Raw genomic sequence first — 22,798 nt, 5'->3', positions numbered from 1 at the left:
AAGGAGATGTTTATGAATGTTAAAGTCGTCAATATAATGGGATTTACATTTACCTGAAAACACATTTGAAATAGAAAACTAACTTTACATCATACTAATAGTGTATCAGTCTCAAAAGCAAAACAATAGGAAGCAACACACATCCATCGTCCGCTTATTCCCACACATTTAGGGTCGCGGGGGGGCTGGAGCCTATCCCAGCAGCCTTGAGGTGAGAGGCAGGGTTCACCCTGGACAGGTCACCAGTCCATCACAGGGCCAACATAGAGACAGACAACCATTCACACTCACATTCATACCTACAGTCAATTTAGAGTATCAATCAGCCTCGTCCCCTCTTGATGTCTTTGGACTGTGGAGGAAGCTGGAGTACCAGAGAGAACCCAGCAGGAACAGGGAGAACATGGAGACTCACACAGAAAGATCCTGTGCTGGAGCAGGGACTCGAACCCAGAACCTTCTTACTGTCAGGCTACAGTGCTGACCACTGCACCACCGTGCAGCCTAGCAACACACATATGTAAAGTAATAGTTTAAACATGTTAAAAATATTACCTTTGTGCTGAAGGTGATGAAGTGTGAATTTGTCAAGTTTTTTTTTTTTTTTTGGGGGGGGGGGGGGTGCTCCAAGTATTAAACTGGGAAGATGCCCTAAACTGAATCATTTTTGCCAAGATGAAGCCTCACAGATTTGGACTATTTGGGAAACCCAATGGAAATTCCAATGATAAGAAACGGATCGGACGGTTTCATAAAATGACAGAACGGGACAGAAGAGATTATTGTTGATTATTGTTTTTGGAATTTCCAAAAGATTAAATCCGTACAGACAGTTAGGCGAGAAAATCAAGAGTGTGATTTCGAGGTATGTGGGTAAGAGAGAACAGGTTTCATGGATCAGCTGACCGTATGAACATACCAGTCAGCACTTTTAAGCTCGCCTGTTCGCGGTGACTGTGCAGACCTGACCTGGAAGAAGTTGCTCCATTAACTTCAGTGTAACTTTAATCTTTGAGCCCAGCGCAATCGAGAAACGCGTCTTCCTGCTGCCTGAACCCGCCGCGCTGAGCGCTGTCTGCGGGGTAAGCTCCTCCACTGGCTCGCTCTCACGAAATACACGTCACCTATGAATCCTACTGAACGATCGGAGGATCTAAACAGCGATCAGGAAGATCAAGAAGTTTGAGTTGAGATTTCGAGTCACATGATCGCTTCACTGAAGTAACAGTGGGTCTGTTTTGCAGCTTACGTCACAGCACCCGCTCAAACATGGAGATTTCATTTGCAGGAAAACGAGCTCTGGTCACAGGAGCAGGAAAAGGTAAAGATACACACACACACGCACACACGCGCGCGTGTCCTCGTTGTACACGGACTCTATGGGCTGCTGCCGGAAATGCTGCAGAACAACACCTCCTCCCTGTCTACCCAACACCAACAACTTATGTTTTTTTTTTTTGATGTTGTTGGTTTTTGGTTGTTTTTTATCGCTTTCGGTAGACTTCAGGGGCTTATGATTGTCCAGACTTGTCGAAAGGGGCCACTTTAAGCATTCCAACAAATAAATTCTCTTCAGATGATCAATTGCACTGACTTTTGAATAGTCAGAATCTGAATAATTTTGATAATCAATTAATAATTTCAGTGATAATAGCATTTTTTTCTAAAAGGAATTTTTGGTTGTGGATCGGTTGTTAAATGAAACAAACTGGAACAATCCACATGAGCTCTGTGAGGTTTAAAGTTAATTTTTACATATTTCATTGAGTATACTTAAATCATTTAAATACAAAAAGAAATAATACTTTCATGATAGTAGTTATTAAACAGGAGTTGTTTTTCAAGTATTTTGATATGTGCTACTTAAAAAGATCCAGGGCTGTAAAAAAAAGGGAAAAAACCAAAGAGATGAAGGTGTGAATTAAAACTTATGAAATGACCTCAGAAGATCGATGATTTCAAGCACCCCACACAGCTCCAACACAGTGAGAGCAGGGAATCAAAAGCTTTGTTCATGAAATGCATTGTGGCGAAGCCTAAGACATGCGTGGAATGTGAGTGTGTGTGTCGGATCTAGTGTCACAGAGGCACCTCCACTCAGTAATAAGTCTTTGTGTTTATGGATGTTTCTTGTCTTAGGGATTGGCAGGGCCACGGCTCTGGCTTTGGCACGCTGCGGGGCAAAGGTCACCGCGGTCACACGCACACAGGCCGACCTGAACAGCCTGGTGCAGGAGGTATACCCCTCCCACACACACACACACAAACCAACACACCCCATCATTCATCTCAGGACCCCCCTTCCTCTTATGAGTCTCCACACCCTCTCTCTTTATCCTCCATGTCAACGTCACTCTCCACCTTACTGCCCTTTCCATATTCCTCATCTATTGTCTCTCCTCATCCTCCTCATCTTCATCAGTGGACAAGTAGGAACTCTACTCTGACTGATTTAATGTCTTGACCTATTATTGTACATGCAAACCTTTCTTTCACGTACATGTCACTATGTACATTCGAGATGGACAGATTCCCACACCTTATCTATGAGTGAGAAGTTGTAGTATTCCAGAGTTGGTGGTCTAGGGGTTAAAAGTACTGAGAACTGACATTAAAACTGAGTGTTTCAGTTGCAGTTTAGGGTCTCCCTATGCTGAACAAAAGATTTGAGCTGTATTGTGGTGGCATCCATATTTTTTATTTTTTTTACAGAATCTTCTGTATTATTTATCCGCACCCTGATTGACATGCTTTTAAAAAAATGCTTTCCCCTGTTATTTTTTTCGATGTACCTTTATTCTCCTGTGGAAAAAAAAAGAGATTAAAGTGACTGGCATATGCTTTATGCAGGGAATAAGGGGAAAAAAATCGAATTGAGATTATTTGAACTGATATTGAAATGATAGGATCAAATCATGTTTTTTTTTTAAAGTCTGTAGACTTCCATTTGCATGCTGTTATATACCTGCAGCACTAACCTACTGTGGTATTCACAATGGTATTTTGATGACATATTTTTCTTTTTGGAAATACCGCATCTCCTGAGATTTCTAGATTGCACTTGGCCATTTTGCAAGTTCAGAAAATTTCAGTTAATTGTTCATCACGTGCAGGAAGCAACTGTACTCATGCAGAAGATCCATAAGCGACGCTTGTTTTGCAAAATAATCAAATATGCTGACTTCATTATTCGTTTCAGTCGTGAGCTTGAGCTGCATGTAAATCTGCAATCAAGTATCTTGATAATACATTGACAAAATAAAGTTATGAGGGAAATCTTTTAGAAAATTTTTCTGTAAAAATTATGCTTCTGACAGACAACTTTTAGGATGGAAAGTAACAAAATTTGAACTCCAACAAAGTCTGTTTGCAGGCAAACTGTTACTTATAAAAGCTTTCTGGTAGAAAATCATTTAGGGAAATTTTTTCAGGAGGTCATGTAATGTGATGTAACACACTGCAACATTTTTTGTTTAATATTTTACTAGGTGGCATTTTTCCCCCAATTATTAAAACATAATTTTGAACTTCTCCAAGCCATATTTTTTCTCGTGTGCAGCCTGGTGTGACTTTTATCCCCTTAATGCCAGTTGAAAGTTTTAGACTACCCCCATTTTATCAGTTTTCCATAGAATTTTATGTGCAAATTCAGCAAAAAAACCAAAAACAAAAACAAAAAACTGATGTTGTAAAAAATGATCATAGAGTTTCTTCAAAAGGTCATAGTATATTCCAAGAAAACAATACAAAATGAGTCCCTGGCCTCTTTCTCTTCCTCTGTCTCCTCTCTACATAATGTCTGCTTTTGGTGTCTCCCACAGTGTCCTTCCATCAACCCTGTGTGCGTGGACCTGGCAGACTGGGGGGCCACAGAGGCATCCATGCAGAATGTTGGCCCCATTGATCTGCTAGTCAACAATGCTGCATGTGCCCACCTGCAGCCATTTTTAGAGGTCACACCTTACCAGTTTGACCAGTAAGACCATTATAAGCTAATAAATCCAAAAACAAATTTTCATCCCATTTAGAATTTTTCACTGTGACACACATTTTCACATGGCCTTGAATCACACTTGGCATTAAAACAGTTGTCTACATTACTGGATATATTAAACTCTGAAAAGCTCTGTTGAACTGTGCTTTCCACCTCCAGGTCCTTCAATGTGAATGTGAAAGCTGTGCTACATGTGTCCCAGGTGAAACGTTCTCCTAATGACATACGTGTTGTGCATTCTTGACTTTTACAGTCTGGTATCCAATCATGGATTCAATTCAGTGTAAGAATCAAACATCAAAGCTCTCTCTCTTTGTTCAGATTGTGGCCATTGGGATGAAGGCCAGAGGATCGGGAGGTTCTATTGTCAATGTGTCCAGTCAGGCATCTCAGTCTGCCCTCAGAGACCATGCTGTCTACTGTGAGTAGCAGAGGAGCAGCCATGCCAACACACTTCAATAAAATAATATAAACTCGAGGTCCACTCTGGGGCCTTTCTGAGATTTCACCTTCATGACCTTTGACCTGTGAGTGAAATTTAGTCTGGAGCCAGCCATGTATCTCTTGCTGTCACATCTTACCAGGCAATCATTTATCAGCTACGATGATCAGCCTAACATTAAACACACTCGACCTCACAATTTTCAGGTGCCACTAAAGGAGCGTTGGACATGCTGACTAAAGTCATGGCTCTGGAGCTGGGACCCCATCAGGTACCCTCTAATTATGCGCAGTGTGTATACTAAGTTGGAAGTTAGAATTTGCTGATTTTTTTTAATCAAAGACATGCTTTATACAACTTTCTTTCATCGATCACAAAACACTTACATATATTGTTCATAACAAAGAGGAGGACATTCAAGATTTTAGGGCTGAATTTCAATGTAAAACTTTAACTATCATGATCCTTGCAGACTGTTCCCACCCAGTTTTCACAAAATTTGAAGTTACACGTAAAGAAGTTTGCAGATACATCAAAGAAACGGAGGACATGGTCTATATGGTATCATTGGTAGCTACAACAATGAAAACTTTATCTTCTAATACATTCAAAGACATATTAATTTTTTTTTATTTTTGTACTTTTGAAACATCTTTATCGTTATACTTCACCCATCCATCCATCCATCCATCCATCTTCTTCCGCTTATCCAGGTTAGCGTCACAAGGGCAGCAGCCTAAGCAGAGAAGCCTAGACTTCAATCTTCCTGGCTACTTTGTCCAGCTCTTCATGAGGGATCCTGTGGTGTTACCAGGCCAGTTGAGAGACATAGTCTCTCCAACGTGTCCTGGATCTTCCCCAGGGCCCCTGCCATTTGGACGTGCCCTGTCTTCGAGGCATCCCGATCAGATGCCTGAGCAACCTCATCTGACTCCTCTCGATGTGGAGGAGCAGTGGCTCTATTTCAAACTCCTCCCAGATGATGGAACTTCTCACCCTGCCTCTAAGGGAGAGCCCAGCCTCTGGAGGAAACTCATTTAGGTCGTTTGTACCTGCGATCTTGTTCTTTCAGTCATTACCCAAAGCTCATGACCACAGGTGAGGGTAGGAACATAGATCGACCGGTAAATTGAGAGCTTTGCCTTTTGGCTCAGCTCCCTCTTCACCACAATGGACCAATGCAGAGTTTGCATCACTGTAGACAACGTATCAATCCGCTTGTCGATCTGACGATCCATCTCTCCCTCTCTCATGAACAAGACCCCATGGAACTTAAATTCCTCCACTTGGGGTAGGGTCTCATCCCCAGCCCGAAGATAGCCCTCTACCCTTTTCTGGGCGAGAACCATGCACTCTGACTTGGAGGTGTTGATTCTCATCCCGGCCGCATCTCACTTGGCTGTGAGAGAGGTGAAGGTCATGGCCTGATGAAGCTAGCAGGACCACATCATCCGCAAAAAGCAGAGACCCAATCCTGCAGCCACCAAACTGGATCCCCTCAACACCCTGGCTGCCCCAAGAAATTCTGTCCATCAAAGTTATGAACAGAATCAGTTACAAAGGGCAGCCCTGGCAGAGTCCAACCCTCACTGGAAATGAGTCTGACTTAATGCGGATCAAGCTCTGGCACCGATCATACAGGGAGTGAACTGCCTGAATCAGGACGTTCAATACACCCCACAGGTTTCCTCAAGGGACATGGTCGAATGCTTTTTCCAAGTCCGTAAAACACATGTAGACTGGTTGGGCAAACACTCATGTACCCTCTAGGATCATGCCAAGAGTGTAGAGTTGGTTCACAGTTCCACAACCAGGACAAAATCCACACTGCTCTTCCTGGATCTGAGGTTCAACAATCCAGTGCACCCTCCTCCCCAGGATCCCTGAACAGACCAAACCTTGAAGGCTGAGGAGTGTGACCCCAGGATAGTTGGAACACAGTCTCCGGTCCCCCTTCTTAAAAAGGGGAACCACCACCCCAGTCTGCCAATCCAGAGGCACCACCCCCAATCTCCACGCCATGCAGCAGAGTCGTGTGAACCAAGACAGCCCAACAGCACCCAAGGCCTTGAGGTACTCCGGGTGGATCTCATCCATCCCCGGGGCCCTGCCACCGAGGAGCTTTCTGACCATCTCAGCAACCTCAGCCTCAGAGATAGGAGAGCCCACTATAGCATCCCCAGGCACTGCTTCCTCATTGGAAGCAGTGCCACTGGAATTGAGGAGGTCGTCGAAGTATTCCTTCCACTGGTCACCGTGTTGACAGTGCACTGCTTCCCCCTCCTGAGATGGTGGATGGTGGTTCAGAATCTCTTTGAAGCCATCCAGAAGTCATTCTCCATGGCCTTGCTGAACTCCTCCCATGTCCGAGTTTTCCCATGTCAGCTGCCTCTAGAGTCCAATGGGCCAAAAAGGCCTGATAGGGCTCCTTCTTCAGCTTGGTGTCATCCCTCACCGCCAGTGTCCACCAATGGGTTCTGGGATTACTGCCACGACAGGCACCTTACGGCCACAGCTCTGATCAGCTGCCTTGACAATGGAGGCATGCAACATGGCCCACTCGGACTCAGTGTCCGCCACGTCCCTCAGGACATGGTCCAAGCTGTCCTGGAGGTGAAAGTTGAAACTCCCTCTGACGGGAGATTCTGCCATACATTCCCAGTGGACCCTCACAATGTGTTTGGGCCTGCCAGGTCTAGCTGACATCCTCCCCCACCATTGGAGCCGACTCACCACCAGGTGGTGATTGGTTGACAGCTCTGCCCATCTCTTCACCTGAGTATGCATGACAGATTACAGCAAGTCTGACGATCGACCACGAAGTCGATCATTGAACTGCGGCGCAAGGTGTCCTGGTGCCAAGTGCACATGTGGACACCCTTCTTCTTGAATGTGGTGTTCATTATGGACAATCTGTGACAAGCACAGAAGTCCAATAACAAAGCATCACTCTGTTTCAGATCGGGGGGGCCATTCCTCCCAATCACACCTTTCTAGATCTCACTGTCGTCACCAATGTGATGGTTGAAGTCCCACAATTTATATATGTATGCCATATGTAGAATAAAACATGGAGAGGGGGAAAAAAACACTGGTTGAAAAAGCATGACAAAGCGTAACTTTTATTGTTTAAACATAACTTTTGTTATGCAAGATCCTGAAGGTTTGCAAAAATTGAGGGGTGGTCTTCCAAAAAAAATTTGCAGGTTCCCGCAGGTTAAGCTTTCAACCATTTTATTCTCTCTTTGTCTTCTCTTGGTACAGTCATAAAGTAGAATAGAATATGAAACAAGGTAATAATAGTTATTGAAGTGCATATAATCAGGTCTTTTTTTTAAATTCTGTCCATTATTGATGTAACAGGATTGGTCTCATTGGTGATTCCACTGATTGAACATTGTAGTCGTTTTAACTGGCTCCTATTAAAGGTTGTGTGTTGCGTTCTGGTTAGATTCGTGTGAACAGTGTGAACCCAACAGTAGTGATGACTGATATGGGCCGCATAGGCTGGAGTGACCCTGAAAAAGCCAAGACCATGACATCCCGCATCCCACTGGGCCGCTTTGCAGGTGGGATACTACAGACTTCACTGTTCTTACTGTTAACTACCTCCACGGAAGAGGTCAAGCAATCACTGGTGTCTATACATTTGTTTGTTCATTCATTGTGTGAAGGATGTCTTGTAAACTACTTGATAGATTTTTTAATGAAATTTTGTAAAAAAAAAAAAAAAAAGGTAATATTATCCATTAGAGGCAATCTAGACCAAATTGTAGGACTTTGATCCTGAGGACTGTTCTACCTCAATAGCAGGATAGAGCTGCAGTATATGTGGTATTTCTGGACATGTCTGAGATGTGTGTCAATCCAGATCCTTGTGACCATATGACAATGCTGAAAGAATGAAAGAAGAATGCAATTTTGTGATACTATTTTCCGTAGTCTTTGTCCATTTAGACTTCTTGGCAGAGGGCTGAACACTGAGTGCTTTCAGGTTGCAATTTGTGTTTGTGTACAGCTGAAAGCAAATTTCAGGAGTTTGGGAAAATTGATTATTTGTTTACTGGTGAGAGAAAAATATAAGGATGAAGCCAGCAGACACTTAGCTGGTGAAACTTCAAACTTAACCATCATTAATAAACAATAATAATAGTTTCTTCTAAATTTCAGTCTTTATGGCTTGGTTTATCAACTCTGTACTTCAAGGAACATGCCAACTTTTTAAAAAATACACTCACTGGCCATCATTTTAGTACCAGACAAGCTGTTATATCCTCTTCTTTACATTCTGTGTGCATTCTGGAGCTTCAAAACCCACTGGACCACTGACCGTTAGTTAGCTTACCTGTAACAAACTTGAAGTGGGACAAAGGAGTCTTGTCAAAAGTCAATCAAATACACTTTCACCTCATCGGTCTTTGCCTGCATTAATAGGACGGGGGTGAAAAGACATCAGTTTACCTAGAAAGGCATGATAAGCTGTTGTAGTTACTCCCAACGACAAATATGTTTTGTTGACCAAGTGTCAATGTGCAATACCATAAGATGCAGTTTATTGTTTGTGAACAGTTAGGGCTTTTGAGTTGCTGCATCAAATCACGCTGCCTGCTGCCTGATCAGAAAAGTAGTTCCATACGTATCTGATTCTAAAATAACAACATCTTGATGTTTTGTAAACTGAATTCTATTCATATTAAAGCAGGCAAAGACTGCTTTGTGGAAAAGTATGTTTGATTACTTTTGACATGACTCTTTTGCCCCACTACTAGCATACACTGGAGTTAAGCTAACTAGCAGTCAGCTGTCTGGTGGGGGTCTGGAGCTCTGTAATGCAGAAGAGAAGTGTATCTGTCTTCTTGTCTGGCTCATAAACATGATGGACAATAAAGCCGTTCCCTTATGGCTGAACTGCTTGAAAAGAGCATGTTGTCTCGATAAAGGGACGAGCTACCACTTTTCAGCCCCCATCCGGGACTATAGCAGAGTGCTGAAAAGGAGGCTGGTGGTTGATTCACACTCAGGAATGTGGATTCCATCCTGGTTCTGGAACAATGAACCAGCTGTTCACCCTCACCAGCTTCCTCACTAAAGGGCTTGGGAAGGGCTTATTAAGACCTCCTGAAGTGTCCACTCAGCACAAGGGTCCAGCATAGACCCTGTCAGACCAACTATGCCCTGTCATCTTTTCAGTTTATGGCTGAAGATGCGGATCATAGCTTGGCTGCTAAGATAAAGATGCTAATCAAAGTCTTAAGTGTTTGTGTGTGTTTTTGTTTGCACAGAGGTGGAGGATGTGGTGAACAGTATTTTGTTCCTGCTGAGTGATAAGAGTAACATGATTAACGGTGTCGCTCTGCCAGTGGACGGAGGCTTCCTAGCCTGCTAACCGGAGACGCCTCACCTCAGCAAGCTACTCATCGGCTCCATCTTCCTTTCTGACCACATCACTGTGTTATACACATAGAGGATTGTGTCTACTAAATAAACCTGACATGTATGACATGACATGCTTATTCGGGCTAATTTGCACAGAATTGTGTTGTACATCAAAAGTAAATGCATCTGAAATTGCATTTGCTTTTTATTATTGATGAAAAAATGGAACAAAACAGTTGTGGAAGTGAAGATAAACAAGACAAATGAACAAAGACCTGATATGGTACAGTAACTAAAACGAACACAAATGAAGTAGTCATTAAATATGAAGGGAAAGACAGTGGCATCTGTAATAACCTTCATGTTTATGTGTGAAATTAGGGGAGATTTCTTAATAATAATTCTTATTATAATCTATTGATTTATCATTATGTACATACTTATTAATAAAAAATAATGTAATATTATCTTAACTACCATAATAATTGTATACTAACAATAATGATATGCATAAATGGATGAATAACACTGACACCGAGAGCCGTACTGCGTCTATAATTGGCTCCGCCCATGACTAGCCAGCTGAAAGGGAGATGAGTTGGCAGTGGAAGCCTAATTAAAATCAGGACTTCATCACAAAGACTGGTTGCTGAAAAGTAATGATTAATTCAACTGCATTTTACATATGAATTCTGTCATTGCAATTAAAGGCAGTTTGACCTTTGTCTACAGATGAGTACCTTAGTTTTTTCATATTTTTTCAAATTTATTCACCCCCCTCCTCTGAAGAGCTTTGTCTTCGATGTCATTGTGCTTTTGAGAGGCTTTCCTGTTTGTGTTCCGTTTTAAGCGAAAAAAAGAAATATTTGAAATGGTTTAACTTGGCTCTAGCCGTAATAACTTGAGACTTGCCAGTGGCTTGTACATATTTGACATACTTCCAATCTATTATTTCAGTTTTTTAATCATGTATGTAGTTTGGAATGTGGAATAAATGAGTTCAGAAAACAGAATAGCTTACATATACATTTGTATTTAGTATACAAAAAATTGAAATATTTCACCACACAGACATGTGAAGTAATAAAAAATAAGACAAACAGTTGGAACAAGTATACAAGTCATCTTACATTACATACATACATGGCCAATGCATTTCATCATACAACCTCTCCTAAGAATTACAGTGCGTCAAATAACCAGAGAACTTCCATGCAATAGTAGATTAGAATTTTTGCTGCGTATCTCAGCTACATTTGGACACCTTAGCTAGGCAGGACCACACAACATTATTTAACCACACAGTTTGCTATGCCAACCAAAAACAGTATGACAGATTGGACTGCAGTGCTGCGTCTCGCCACACGAGGGAGACAGACACACTGCAACCCTGCAACCATACAGAAATGCATTTCATAAAGGTGCAATCTGCACTGTTTGTCACGACAGACAAACCCCACAAAGATTGGCCCCTTTATTTCACAATGTTAGCAACACTTCTAACTTCAACATGAGTGACGATAACCCTTTTAGTTGGAATTGTTTTAAGTTTTAAGAGCTAAATATTCAGATACATGTAGATAGATATTCATAAAGCATTCCTTTCCTAAGGAGTATTCTGTACATCACAAGGTGTCATTGATATCCACTTGATCCTTCTTTAAATTGACAGATTGTTGAAAATTTTAGTGTATTACTGCAGTACAATATGAAATAGTACCAAAAACGTGACACTAAAAAACTTGGCTTAAAACAATACTGTCTTTTATGCACTTCCCCAAACTGTCAGTGTTCATACACACATACACACTCAAACCTCCCGACGTCTGAATACAAGCCTTTGACACACGCACAATCGCTCTCGCTCTCTCTCTCTCACTCTCTCACACATACACACATACATGCACACAAAGGAACAGGGACAAGATCGAAACGATGGGATAAATTAAGACAGAATATTTTAAGACCCATGCAAGCTCCTCCGCCCTCAGAGGCAGAACTCAGGCAGCAAGGTTGTACAGCCCCCAGGTTTGGCATGCTCATCTGTCACGTGTTCGCAGTTCGAGGAAGTTACCCCAAGACACTCGACTAACATCAGATGATTGATGACGGGAACTCGCACATCCATGTTCATTTCAATTCAATATTAACTGAAGGTCCACTTATATTTTTACCAGCTTTAAACTGCTTCTTAATGCTCTTCATTATTGAGAGACAGAGGAAATGACCCTCAAAAATTAAAATGCTTCTTTTTTTAATTATTAAAAGTTACCACTGTTATTCCTGACTGCATGTTTAATCTCTTTTATATTCTTCTAACACTTTTAAAGGATGGCTCTGGTTCATTACAGCTTGGTATCAATGTTCATGATTTGACCATCATTCCTACTGGTGCTAATACAATTGTACTCGTCAAATTAGATATTTTGACACCTAGGAACAAAACATTCTGAAGAACTAAATATTTGTATGTTGCAGTCAAAGTGAGTGTAGGAACACTTGACATATTCATAACAATGCCTCAAAGCACAGGCTCATTTTGTCCTGATATCTATCATCATTAAAGTAGCAGGAGGTGTTGGTGTTTCTATCAGAGAGTTTGGGTGGTAATTAAAAGCGATACTTTAACCCAAAAGTGTTCAAGTACTCATAAATAGGTGTTTTGAATTCTCTAAAAGACTTCATTCCTTTGTGCATTACTTCTCCATGACTCCAGAATGCAGAAAGGGCCAGTCATGTATATTTAGTTTGAAGCTTGTGGCAACTGAGGGTTAGCATTGCTATAGCAACAAAATGAGTAGCTATCAACAGCCATTAGCTTCAAACTAAATATAAATGGCTGGGTCTTCTGCATTGACAAAGAAGTAATGAAGGAAGTGTCTTTCTGAGCTCAAGACACTTCTTTGTGAGTACTTGAAAGGTGAACAATACTTTTTTGGGCAACGTATTGCTTTTATAACCACCTCTGTGGGGATTCTTCCTACTTTGTTATCAGACAATCAGATTACGTTGAAAAAAAATCAAAGCCTGTTTGTAGCAAAAACAAGCACTTTTCATTTATCACAGACAAGTTCCCCACTGTACCTGTTTTGCAGTGGATCAATACTAACGATGGTTGTCCTCATTGCACTTAAGATCTAGAATTATTGCCTAAACATCAAAAATAGTGGCCAGGTTTAAAAACACTGTCAGTAGCCTTCAACTCCAAATACAAGACATTCCTTCAAACCCACCACTGATTGACATACTAATCCATGAATCAGTTAATGCCATTGCCATACAATGAACCCTAGGCGGTCATGCTTTTGGCCGATATGGTATCCAGCCTTTTCTTTCTCCATTGTTTGCTCCTCTAAATAGATGAGTCTATCTTGTTGAGCTCCTTACCATCTGACCGTGTGTGTTTAGTGCATTGCCTGACTTTATTGCAATGTTTACCACATTCTGCAGTTAATGAAGCACAATTGTATTTTTGTGCTCAGTAGTAAATTCTAGATTACCAAGTGCCCAAAGCAGCTAGGGTTCACTATAGGGCAAGTAGTTTCTGGTTATTTGTTCATTTATTCATGAATATGCTAAAAGGTAGCATGTTTCAAAGAATGTCCTGCAGTTGTAGTTTTATAACGGCCTTAGTTACTCAGGCTTGATGGTAAAGTACACTTATAAGTGACCAACAGGAGGGAAGGCCAAGTCTACAAATTCCCAGGCTGTAAAATAAAGCAGATTTTATTTTTCGCTTGACATATTGCTGTATTTTGAGGAGCAAAAGGACCAAACTATTTTTTATATGTCCATAAAGTCAAGGGCCTCGGACTCTAGTTTTTCAGTGTTCATGCTTTCAGTCAGCATTGTGATTCCACACTCTGATCTTAGATCTGAAACTAAGGGTAACTTGGTGACCTGAAGGCGTATTCACAGTCCACTTTCTACCCAGTCAACACTGCATTCATTCAAGCAAGCATGGCTGAGAAAGATGGGTGTTGTGGTATGAAGACAAGTAATAAAACCTTTGTCAGCCCTCATGGCAACTTGATGTGGTTCTATGAGTACAAAGTAGGTGGACAGTCAATGTCTTTCACAGAGAACCTATTCATTAATGGTAAAACAATCAGATAAAATATTGGCTTTGTTGCCAATATCGCTTGAAAAAACATCAATATAAAGAAAGCAATCTCAGCAGTGCACACTCACTCTAGCTAGTTTTCTCTCTCATCCTCTCAGAGAAGTAGTGGTTGTTCATGGTGATGCAGTGTCGTGTTTCAGCAGTGTCGCCCCTTCAAAACATGGTGCACCTCTTCCCCCTCTTCTTCACGGGTGGAGGGCAAAGCACGGCTCGGATGGCCTCATCGAAAACCGTCTTCAGACCTCGCTGGGTCAGTGCAGAGCACTCAAGGTACTTTACAGCCCCTAAGAACCAGGAAGACAGTGTGATTAGACATAATACTGCATCCAGAGCTCAAGTACACCAAATTCTTTGTGGTCTTAAGTATAAATACACAGATGACAGTGCATCAGTGTACATTAAATTGAGTTCTTTGTTAGAATTGAAGGATTTCCACTTTTATAATTTTTCACTTTGGTTCTCTGTACAACATAGCAGATCTCAATTAAATTACCAGTCTCAAGAATGCCTAGACTTTTCACCTTTACAGTGTAAACTATCAGTTATTTGTGTTAAGATTTATAATCAGCATATGGTCTTAAATTATGGTCAAACACATGTTTATCATCTTAAACTCTGGACACCAAAACCTAATCAACTAATCCTTGAAACCACATTTTGGTAAACTGATGACATTTTTCATTTCTCAGGTTCAGGAGATCTGACAGGGAAGATGGACGAACCCAAAAATAAAATGACTGTAGCAAAGGCTGTCACAAGCTCAGAATCAATGAATGAAAAACATGGACAAATGGACAAAATGGCACTTTTTTTAACATTGACATTACCCAAAGTGCTTCACAATATACTTCCCGTATTGATTCAATGATAACATTATAAAATCATACAATGGAAGAGATGGAGGGGCTGGAGCGGAGTGATGGGTTGATCAAACTGAAAAACAGACAGCCAGTCATGGTAACAGCTTGTCAATCACAAGGTAGCCACTTCCTAAAGCATACCCTTCATTGCGTATTTTACAGGGGTGAACCCAACAAGTAGTAGTAAATTTGCCACCCCTGCTTCTCATTAGAAAAAATGCAGTTTTAAGACATTTCCACATTTACCTCACCTGTCAGACTAGTCCTGTCCATTTGAGACTTGCTCAAGGACACTTGACACAGGGGGAGGCAGAGATTGGACCACCAACCCAGAGATAAGCAATTTCTGCAATGTATATAATGTTAGAAAAAGTTCTGTTTTCATTTTCTTCTACGGACTATGCTGCAAAAATGAGTATACTGACTGTATCCATCCCTGTATTGGTGCATTAAAAGAACTACTGTCTACAAAATGTGTTTATTTGCCATCCTCCTCCAGACCAAGCCGATAGACACCATTTTCTCCTCTGTATGTGCAGTAGGGAGCTGATGACCACAAAGTCTGCCTGTTTGCTAGTTAGCGTAGCACAGTTAATTGTAGTGGGTTACATGTTAGTCTTCCCCAGTCAAAGGTCATCATATGCATAAGGTTCATGGTCTTGGTTTGTCCAGAAGTAATCTTCCTCATCCTCTCTCAAAAAGTCTGCTAGGATTAGTAGTTAGCATGTTAGCATGCTCCTTAAACAGTTTAATGAGAGGAAGCAGCCATTTGGTTTGGTGTAAACTATGTAGGACTCTTGTTACTAGTGTACTTGACTTGGAGAATGGCACACACAGCCTCACCAATCTCTCTTGCCATGGCCAGGCCCTGGGGGTAGGTGATGGGGGAAAGCTTCTTGTCTCGCAGCCTCTCAATGGTGTCCTTGTCGTCTCGCAGATCCAGCTTAGTACCCACCAGGATGATGGGTGTGTTGGGGCAATGGTGTCTCACCTCAGGGTACCACTGAGTTACCCCAAACACACACACACACACACACACACACACACACACACACACACACACACACACACACACACACACATACACACACACACACATACACACACACAAACACACACACACACACGCAAGTACATGCCACACCCGCACAAATGCATATGCAAGTTGGTGAGAGAAGAAAAAGAGAGCAGTTAGCTTGATATAGAGAAAGAGCATCAGGCGCCTTCTACGATGACATTGAACAGATTTCATGAGTTGTGGAAAGAGACTAAGTAGGCTGGAACAGATCCGTCTGAATGGAAGCATAGCTCTATGAACACAAGACATCCTCAGGCAAAGCAACTTCAAATAAGATCATATGATGAGGGAACCATTTCACACCAGGAGAATACACAGTCGACAGAGGGGTTTGGACCTTCAGAAAAGTGTGGTTTCATATGAGAGCATCTCATGATGCTCAGCAGACGCTACCACAGCAGACCACCACCCTCTGCAGAGTGACTCACTCAGGCCTTGCCTTACAACCACTCTCTGTACTTCATCCTTAGAGGAATCAGTCCAAGTGTAGAGGGTTCTAAGTCGAGGTCTGAACAGGAGGGGTAGCTATGCAATAAGCCAGGTGGAGCCATAGATGTGCCTCGTTGTGGTCAGACTCGGCGTGGAGGGAACAAAGGAATGGGATCGGGCGATCAGTCAGCGTACTGACCTTAGCTCGGACGTTCTCAAAGGAAGCCGGACTGACCAGGGAGAAGCATATCAAGAACACATCCTGGGAGAGAACCAGAGAGATGGCTAGTTGAGAGCAAGATCTGTGTGTATTAGTGTGTGTTTCGATGAGGCCACCAAAAAGTTGAAAAATTGGAATTGACACTCAAGGCCCAAAACAAAGTTCTGTTCTTACCAAATGTATTTAGTGTCCTTGTGTTATTTACATGATTATGTTTGTGTTACACATATATGACATGAATACACTAAAGCCACCAACCCCCAGATATTTATACATATTTGGAAAAGACAGAAGGAGGATGTGCTTACCTCTGTGTGGGACTGCCTTCATGATTATTTCAAACTTTCCATTTGATCACAAATGAATAATTATTATAAACACATATTTTAAATCTGTAAATTGTAAATAGGCTGTCCTATTACATAGAAGCTGCATCTGGACAATGCTGTTTCAAGCTTGGAGGTTGCTGTGATTTGATTATCACAAAACACAACAAAATAATACCAAGTACGAAGTACAAATTCATGGTTAGTCAGGTCTCTCTGTGAGATGAAAAGCAAACAACTTTTAATATGTGTTTTTTTTGTAGTGCTGTTTGAATCAGAAAGTAGCTGAAGTACGTTTGTCAAGCAAATTCATGTCTTTTTACCGACTTTGTTATCATCCAACATGGAAAAATTCCCATCACATTTGGGCCGAACACGACATAACACTTTAACCAACTTCTGTCCTCAAATAATTTTTTGTAATAACTTGTTTTTGCTTGCTGCCGTTAACAAAGGCTGATTTTGAACTTGTGAAACTTTACAGTAACTACAGATAATTCCCAATAATTCCTGTGGCCATAAAAAAAAACATTCTGCTCAAATGTTTCTGTTTATTATAAAGATATTTTATTACTGCATGCCAATCATTCCCTATGACAATATACTTTGGTGTTGGTGGGTGCAGTTATGTGACTAGTTCAAAGTCTGACATTTCAGCACTGTGAGATGAATTACTCTTCCAATGTTGTGTACCAGTAGCTGCTGAGGTTTCATAATGGATGTGTTAGAGCATAAAACCTGTGTGTGTGTGTGTGTGTGTGTGTGTGTGTGTGTGTGTGTGTGTGTGTGTGTGTGTGTGTGTGTGTGTGTGTGTGTGTGTGTGTTTGGCTGTGTGCGGGTGGTTGATGGTTGGGGGGAAGGGTTGGAATACCGTCTGTGGGTAAGACAGAGGTCTCAGCCTATCATAGTCCTCCTGTCCTGCTGTATCCCAAAGGCCCAGATTGACTGGTTTCCCATCCACCATAACATTGGCAGAGTAGTTGTCAAAGCTGTAGGGAGGTGAAAATTCAACTGAGTAAACTGCAGTTAACAGTCTACCAATGTAACAGACTTCTATGAACTATTTGTTAATGAATCACTGTCTCTGACTCCAAGGCAAATTTAAACACAGCAAGAGGCCTCTTTGATTGGCTTTTAACTAGAGAGTGATTAATAGGACAAAAAAATCAAAACAAATTATTTTGAAGATATGCAGCAGGATTGTTTCTACACCAAGTATTGCACTATTTAAGGCATATATGACACAGCTGGTGCAACTGAATTAATCACAGGAAATACATACTGTAACTGCACTATACATGTAAATCACTGGGACATCATAAATGCATGTGACATGGATTTTAAAAAATGCTCACAAAGTCTGGTGAGTTTGCCTCAAGTAAAGTTTCCACTGCATTTTCCCCATTGTACGACACGTGGCAAAGGTTTCAGACACTGCTTTCTTTTACAGCTCAACCCAGAGTGTTTTGATGTGAAGCTCTTTTGAAAGATTTGAAGTTATGGTTAGTTAGGTATTTAAGCACTGTGCTACTTACAAGTTGGTCTGAACCTGACTGAATTGTGCACTTGCAACAACATGCGGGATTTTTCCTAGTGGAGCGTACAGTTGGCTCTTTGGGGTGTGAGGCGGGATTCGCCATACAACCGCCATCTTTGGGAAACCATATTTTTCTATTCAGGACTCAATAACTGGTTCATCATGTTCAATAATATCTGATCCTTACATGTAACCTATAAAAGGTCTCATACAACCACAGACACTAAATCAAGCGCTTTCATTTGTACACAGGTAAACAGCTTAATGGCACAATCTCATTTTATGAGCTGTCATGTGTTTCAACCTTAACCAGGAGATGGTGTGACATGAAACTACTGATAATAACATCCAGTGGGAGGTTACTCACACAGTGGGGATGTATTCACCAGGGAAGGCATTGGTGGTGTAACTAATCAGCAGACAGGTCTTACCCACAGCCCTGAGGAACAGAAGAGAACAAACAACACGGGAATACACACTTATAACGCAGCTGCGTATGAACAGAAACGGCATCTGAATGGACTGCAAGTAGATGCATAACTGTGTGAGTGTAGATGTAGGCAGCTACCCCCTTCCACTCAGTGCCACACAGACACTGGCCTACATTCATGTTGCCTGAGGGACACAGTAGCACCCTATGATACCCCCTCCCATACACATATACACACACACACACACACACACACACACACACCACTCACTCTTCACATACAGTACAGGCAATGATTGGTGCTGGCGAGGTTGGGTATTGACTGTGTGCTGAGGCGTGAAGTTATGAGAAATTTTATGTGCACGTCCCCACACACACAGGAAATGGTGATGACACACGGCACCAATATCTGTGAATGTGCCACGACTCTGATTTGAGGTCAGTGAGTTTATCTGGTTGGGATAAAGCCTCACAGAGAGGGACAGATGATGAGAGGGGGTACAAATGACAGGAAGCTCCAAAAATATTCTCTTTCTAATTAAACTCTGATGATTTAGTATAATGCTGTTGTAACAATGATGACATAATGTTTAGTAGTGATTAAAATAAGTCCAGCATAAATTCTGATTTTTGTTGACTGAACACTTAAAACAGTGCAGCTTATTGCACATAAAGTTGAGACAAGCATAGATACAGGACAAAGTTGCTGGGACTTCAGGCGAAGACATGAAAATATGTCACCTTGAATGTAATTTTACATTAATCCTGGTCATCAATGAACAGAGGGGAGCAGACAAAACTGGAAAGAAAATAAAAAGAAGTGGAGTTCCTGTATAGTAGCAAGATCAGAAAGTTGGAATTCTTTAAGTTTGTTTGCACAGATTGTAAATAATTTTACATGCAACAAAACTCCAAATGTTACAGAAAGTGCGGTTACAGATAGATGTGGCACAAGTAAGGGATGTGCATCTATGTTACCCATATCTGCCTTGTTGACTACCAACAGCCTAAAAAAAAGGCATTCATTCATGTTCATGTGAAAATAACAAGTCAAGATTTTTTTTATGATGATTTTCTGTTACCCAGGCACAAAGGGTAGCCCCGTAACCCCAAACAAATACAACATAAACCTTTAAAAAACAAAAACAATAACAACAAAAAAACATGCATCTGTTTTGATAAAAAAAACAAACCAAAAAAAAACAACAACCCACAATTATTTTCAGCCAAATTATTATTTGAAAGCTATGGCTACTTTAATGCTACTTTAATGCTACTTTAATGCTACTTTAATGCTACTTTAATCCCTCGACATTTCACACTCATTTGCATTCATGAATGTGATGACACTCCTTGGCTGATGGAGGGGACATACTTCTGGTTAGCCCCCATGCTAACAGGAATGTGGCTAAATAACTGTATAGTAGGGCTCTGATAGACTTCCAAAATGTGACTGTACCACATGGATCAAAGTTTTAGAGTGAAACTAGTCAATCCTTCAAACATTTTTTTCAGCCTAAACAGCAACTATGTTTTCTACAGTAGTGCCTGTGACTTCATGCTCTGCTCCATGTCTTCAAACATCTGTACTGATACAGGAACAGAATTTTACAATTGATGCATCACGAACAAAAACTGGGAGTTGTCGCAATTTTTGGTTGGTTGGGCGATCTCTCAAATAGACACTGAGGTGTATGTATGCTTTTAAATTCAGGGTGGGTGCATTTGGTGGGGTGAACTTAGCACCCTGGATGCTTGAGGCAAATAAACACAGATGGTTCAAACATTTCAGCGTTTAAATGTGTGCAAATACCATGAAGCAAACACTCTTCCCATTCTGTCTAAACACACATATCTGACCCAATGAGGAAGTTTAGGAAATCTAAAATATTCCCCACTCAGATTTAGTGGATGACTTCTCCAATCTACAGAATCCTTACAGAATAGAACTCTTAACCCAATCATGTCACAGTTGGTTTTTAGAAAAAAAAAGAAGATTTCTATTCTCATTTTGGCCTTTGTATTGCCTAAATATTTGATGATATTTTCTTTGACGGACTAAGTTAGAAATAAGAAGGATTTCTGTTCACACACACACACACACACACACACACACACACAGCTTTAAACTTGCAGTAAAAACTAACAAATTCATAAATTCATAACACAAAGCATGCTCTATCTGGTCAGCTGGACCACACCTTTACTTCACACTCCATCGGTTTGCAAAACAGGATCTCTTTATCAATCTGCCACTCCAAGATAACCCTGATGACATCACTGGGGATATTTTTCAGACTTTAGAAATCACCTGGAGAGAGAAATATGTGGGGCTTTTTTTGTGTTAAGTCTGCAGATAATTCCTTTTTTTGAAGAGTCAGCCTGCATCATGTGTGATAAAGAGTTGTAAATTTAATGAGAGCAACATAATTTGGATCTATTTCTATTTTTTAACGGTGTTATTAATTACAATTCATTTTTATTATTTCAGCACTGAAATTGGTCATTGAAATCAAACGCCTATATTGAGTCGAAGAACTGATATTAAGATGAGGGATGCAGATCATGTCCCATGCAGTTGAATAGATGGTGCAGGAAGAAAGGCAGGGAAAGCAGAATGAGGGCAGCGGGGCCTGTTTGTCGGTAACAGGGCCACAAATTCCTTAGCGTGCATCAGCACTTCAGCCTGCCTCTAGTGGCCTACGAGGCGTGTAGGTGTTCCGCATAGCATCCCGAAGCTCGCCGCTCCTCTCGGTAACTTGAGGCCGCGGTGTGAACAAAACGATGCAACACAAAACAGCCAATCTATCAAGCATCGGGGAACAGCAGACATAAACAGGGCGACCGACAGATCGGCGAGCCCCAGCCCCTTTCCCTAGCATCCTCCCTTCTTCCCTCCCATCCATCCATCCATCCATCCGTGGACACATCACTGAATCACACCAGAGACGAATCTGTAGGAGGTTGTGTAAGGATCCTCTTACCCGTCGCCCACCACCACACATTTGATAGCTTGCATTTGGACAGGAGCTGAAGGCTTCCAGGGAGCCGCCGCCGCTGGGTTAATAGATCCGACAGTATGCGCTGAAGTCTCGGATGAGAGCAGCGGGCCAGTCCGCTCGGCGATGGAGCCGCAGTGAAAGGGGAGATGGCGAGCAATAACGAGCGAGTCCGGAAAGTACCGAGACCGTTTAAAGGGATAAAAGGGTGTCTTCGTAGAGAATGAGAGGCTTCACTTCGGTTACTTCCGTCTTCGCTTCGAGAAAACCGTGACAATACTGACCTCTGGCTACAAACATCAATCCTATTCTCACAGCACTGAAATGGCTTACAGTCGCTGCTACTTCAAGGCTGAGGGTCAAAAAATGAAGACCATCATCAGGAATGAAAACACCCAGAATTGGCAATCTGCCACATTACATCCTCAGTCTTTTCCTCCCTTGTCATGCCTTGTGGTTTGTTTTGCAGTTTTCTGAGTCTGGATTTGTTTTGCAGTATGTGAGGTAATCAGATTACAATAACCATCTATGGAAAGTAGGGATGCACCACTGCATGTCACTGGTTTTGGAAAATATGGGTCATTTTTTTTATTGGATAGGTCTATTTCCAATGATCAAAACTGGTCTAACATTTGTATCAACAGAAGGAAAAACAATGTTGGAAATAAACAATTTATGGGCTTTTCAAAATGAATTGTGAACAGAGGAAAAACAATACCTTTTCAAATTTAGAATGCTGTGTTTTTCAGTATGTGTACAAAATGCAACTGTCATACAAACATGTTCTCATGCATATAATATCCATCAATCCATCCATCCATTTTCTACCACTTATCCTGTTAAGGGTCATGGGGGGGGGGGGGGGTGGAGCCTATCCCAGCAGCTTTCAGGCGAGAGGCAGGGTTCACCCTGGACGGGTCACCAGTCCATGGCAGGGCCAACACATAGAGACAGACAACGATTGGCTCTCCCAGCCACACCTAC

The 22,798-nt window shown here is 41.6% G+C and overlaps 2 protein-coding genes across 2 annotated transcripts; one reads left to right on the top strand and one right to left on the bottom strand.

The window, feature by feature from the left end:
• Positions 1 to 621: 621 nt before the first annotated feature.
• On the top strand, positions 622 to 10,799 carry dcxr (dicarbonyl/L-xylulose reductase). The gene is made up of 9 exons (XM_086195709.1): positions 622 to 1,082; positions 1,245 to 1,321; positions 2,140 to 2,237; positions 3,822 to 3,976; positions 4,154 to 4,196; positions 4,316 to 4,415; positions 4,643 to 4,707; positions 7,888 to 8,005; positions 9,719 to 10,799. The coding sequence occupies exons 2-9, from the start codon at positions 1,270 to 1,272 to the stop codon at positions 9,820 to 9,822; spliced, it is 735 nt and encodes a 244-aa protein (XP_086051835.1). The 5' UTR covers positions 622 to 1,082; positions 1,245 to 1,269; the 3' UTR covers positions 9,823 to 10,799.
• On the bottom strand, positions 10,765 to 21,978 carry rac3b (Rac family small GTPase 3b). The gene is made up of 6 exons (XM_086195710.1): positions 21,800 to 21,978; positions 18,753 to 18,824; positions 17,720 to 17,837; positions 16,502 to 16,564; positions 15,639 to 15,798; positions 10,765 to 14,219 (listed from the first exon to the last, which is right to left on the bottom strand). The coding sequence occupies exons 1-6, from the start codon at positions 21,832 to 21,834 to the stop codon at positions 14,089 to 14,091; spliced, it is 579 nt and encodes a 192-aa protein (XP_086051836.1). The 5' UTR covers positions 21,835 to 21,978; the 3' UTR covers positions 10,765 to 14,088.
• Positions 21,979 to 22,798: the final 820 nt, after the last annotated feature.

This window comes from Aulostomus chinensis, chromosome 23 (assembly GCF_037954235.1).
Source record: "Aulostomus chinensis isolate RoL2024-O1b breed Wild chromosome 23, RoL_Achi_v1.0, whole genome shotgun sequence".
Taxonomy (NCBI): Eukaryota; Metazoa; Chordata; class Actinopteri; order Syngnathiformes; family Aulostomidae; genus Aulostomus; species Aulostomus chinensis.
This window is presented reverse-complemented; position numbering and strand designations above follow the sequence as displayed.